This window comes from Colobus angolensis, unplaced genomic scaffold, assembly GCF_000951035.1.
Source record: "Colobus angolensis palliatus isolate OR3802 unplaced genomic scaffold, Cang.pa_1.0 Scaffold154, whole genome shotgun sequence".
NCBI lineage: Eukaryota > Metazoa > Chordata > Mammalia > Primates > Cercopithecidae > Colobus > Colobus angolensis.
The window spans coordinates 4,028,274-4,030,126 of record NW_012114644.1 but is presented as its reverse complement, the minus strand read 5'-3'; the positions used below and the strand labels follow the sequence as shown (position 1 = coordinate 4,030,126).

General features: G+C 53.8%; 1 protein-coding gene across 2 annotated transcripts in view; it reads right to left on the bottom strand.

The window, feature by feature from the left end:
- The window catches only part of AXL (AXL receptor tyrosine kinase), a 77,260-nt gene that overhangs the window by 50,732 nt on the left and 24,675 nt on the right, over positions 1-1,853 (bottom strand). For both annotated transcript variants that reach the window (XM_011936515.1, XM_011936516.1), the window contains exons 5-6: positions 1,344-1,424; positions 1,093-1,208 (exon numbers count right to left, since the gene is read on the bottom strand). In XM_011936515.1, coding sequence (XP_011791905.1) covers positions 1,093-1,208; positions 1,344-1,424 — 197 coding nt within the window. The remainder of the gene's footprint in view (positions 1-1,092; positions 1,209-1,343; positions 1,425-1,853) is intronic.

Genomic DNA, 1,853 nt, shown 5'->3' with positions numbered 1-1,853 from the left:
CGCCTTGGCCTCCCAAAGTGCTGGGGTTACAGGTGTAAGCCACCACACCTGGCCTGGTTTTAGTTTTCTTACTCTAGGAGCAACTTGAGGGCAGAGTCTGGGTCTAGCTCATCTGGGTTGTAATATATCCTTCTAGCAAATATTCCCTACTGTATGTCTGGTCCTGTGCTGGGCAAGAATGAGGAGCCAGTGGTGACTGGGACAGCTCCAGCCCTGCCCGTCAGAGCTTACATTCCAGTAGGGGACAGACCCATCCCTGGACAGTGACCACACAGAGTAGCCAGGGCTGGGATGGGAGAAGTGGAGGGTTCTGGGTACCCAGTGGTGACAGAAATGGCTCCAGACCCTGCTGTCTCAGGGCTCCCACTCTGGCTAGAGTTAATATCACTAATACTGAAAATAATTTAAACTGATCATTTTCATTTTGTTAAATTTGTTTTTTGGTTTTAAGACAGAGTCTCGCTCTGTCACCCAGGCTGGAGAGCAGTGGCGTGATCTTGGCTCACTGCAACCTCCGCTCACTGCAACCTCCGTCTCCCAGCTTCAAACAATTCTCCTGTCTCATCCCCCTGAGTAGCTGGGACTACCAGCCCATGCCACCAGGCCCAGCTAATTTTTGTATTTTCAGTAGAGATGCGGTTTCGCTATGTTGGCCAGGCTGGTCTCTAACTCCTGACCTCAAGTGATCCGCTCACCGCGGCCTCCCAAAGTGCTGGGATTATAGGCATGAGCCACCGCGCCCGGCCAATTTTGTTAAGTTTGTTTCCTATGTTCGATATACCATTTTAAGTTGGTAATTTGCATTCACTCATTGAATTTTCACACTAAGCATTCCAGGTAGGCACTACCATTATGTCCATTTTGTAGACGAGAGAACTGAGCCCCAGAGAGGTTAAGCCTCCTACTCAAGCTCACACAGCCAGAAGGTGATGGAGCTAGGATTCGAACCCAGGACATCTGGCTTAACCCCCCAGGCTCTACTGCTTCTCAACAGTGGCAGAGAAGTGGCAGATTCCCAGGGAGAGGATGAAGGTTGTGGATGTGGGTGGAAGGAGGCCTGAGACTGAAATGAACCTAGTTTGGGCATCTCACCTGCAGGGTGCAGTGGGTCAGGGGGTAGATGCCACTCAGGCCTGGAGTCCAAGCCACCTCCAGCTCCGTGGGTTGGCGGGAGACCAGATGGAGGTTACGGGGCTGCTGGGGGAGCACTGTGGACAAACAGGAGGGATTGACCCTGGGGAGCCTTTGCTCAAAGCTCCCTACCCTGCTCTCTGCCCCCACTCTGACCCCAGACCCAAGCCCTACCCTCTGATGCCCAGCTCCCCACCTCCCAACCCTGTCACCTGTGACGGTGGCCGTGCGGGACGTGGTGACTCCCTTGGCGTTATGGGCTTCGCAGGAGAAAGAGGATGTCTTGTTCAGCCCTAGGGAGTCACATGAGGGAAGGGCCCAGTATCAGAGAGGGGCAGGAAGGGCTCCCGGGCCATGCCGGGCCACTCCTACCACGGCCTGCCTGACTAGGGTCAGTGCAGCCCACACAGGCACTTGCCTGAAGGGAGAGTTAGCGGAGTTGACAGCAATGAGTTAGGAACACAGCCTCCATCCCCAAACACAAGGATGGCTTGGCTTCAGCCCTAACCTCCCACCACACAGACACACATAGTACAGACACACACAGCCACACACAGGCACAGGCACAGGCACACACACTCTCGCACACATTCTTACACCTCAGAGAGACACACTTATACACACACATAGACATATACTCACACAGACACACACAAAGACTCACACAGCCACACACAGGCACAGGCACACACGCCCATACACACACATAGACACACATACAC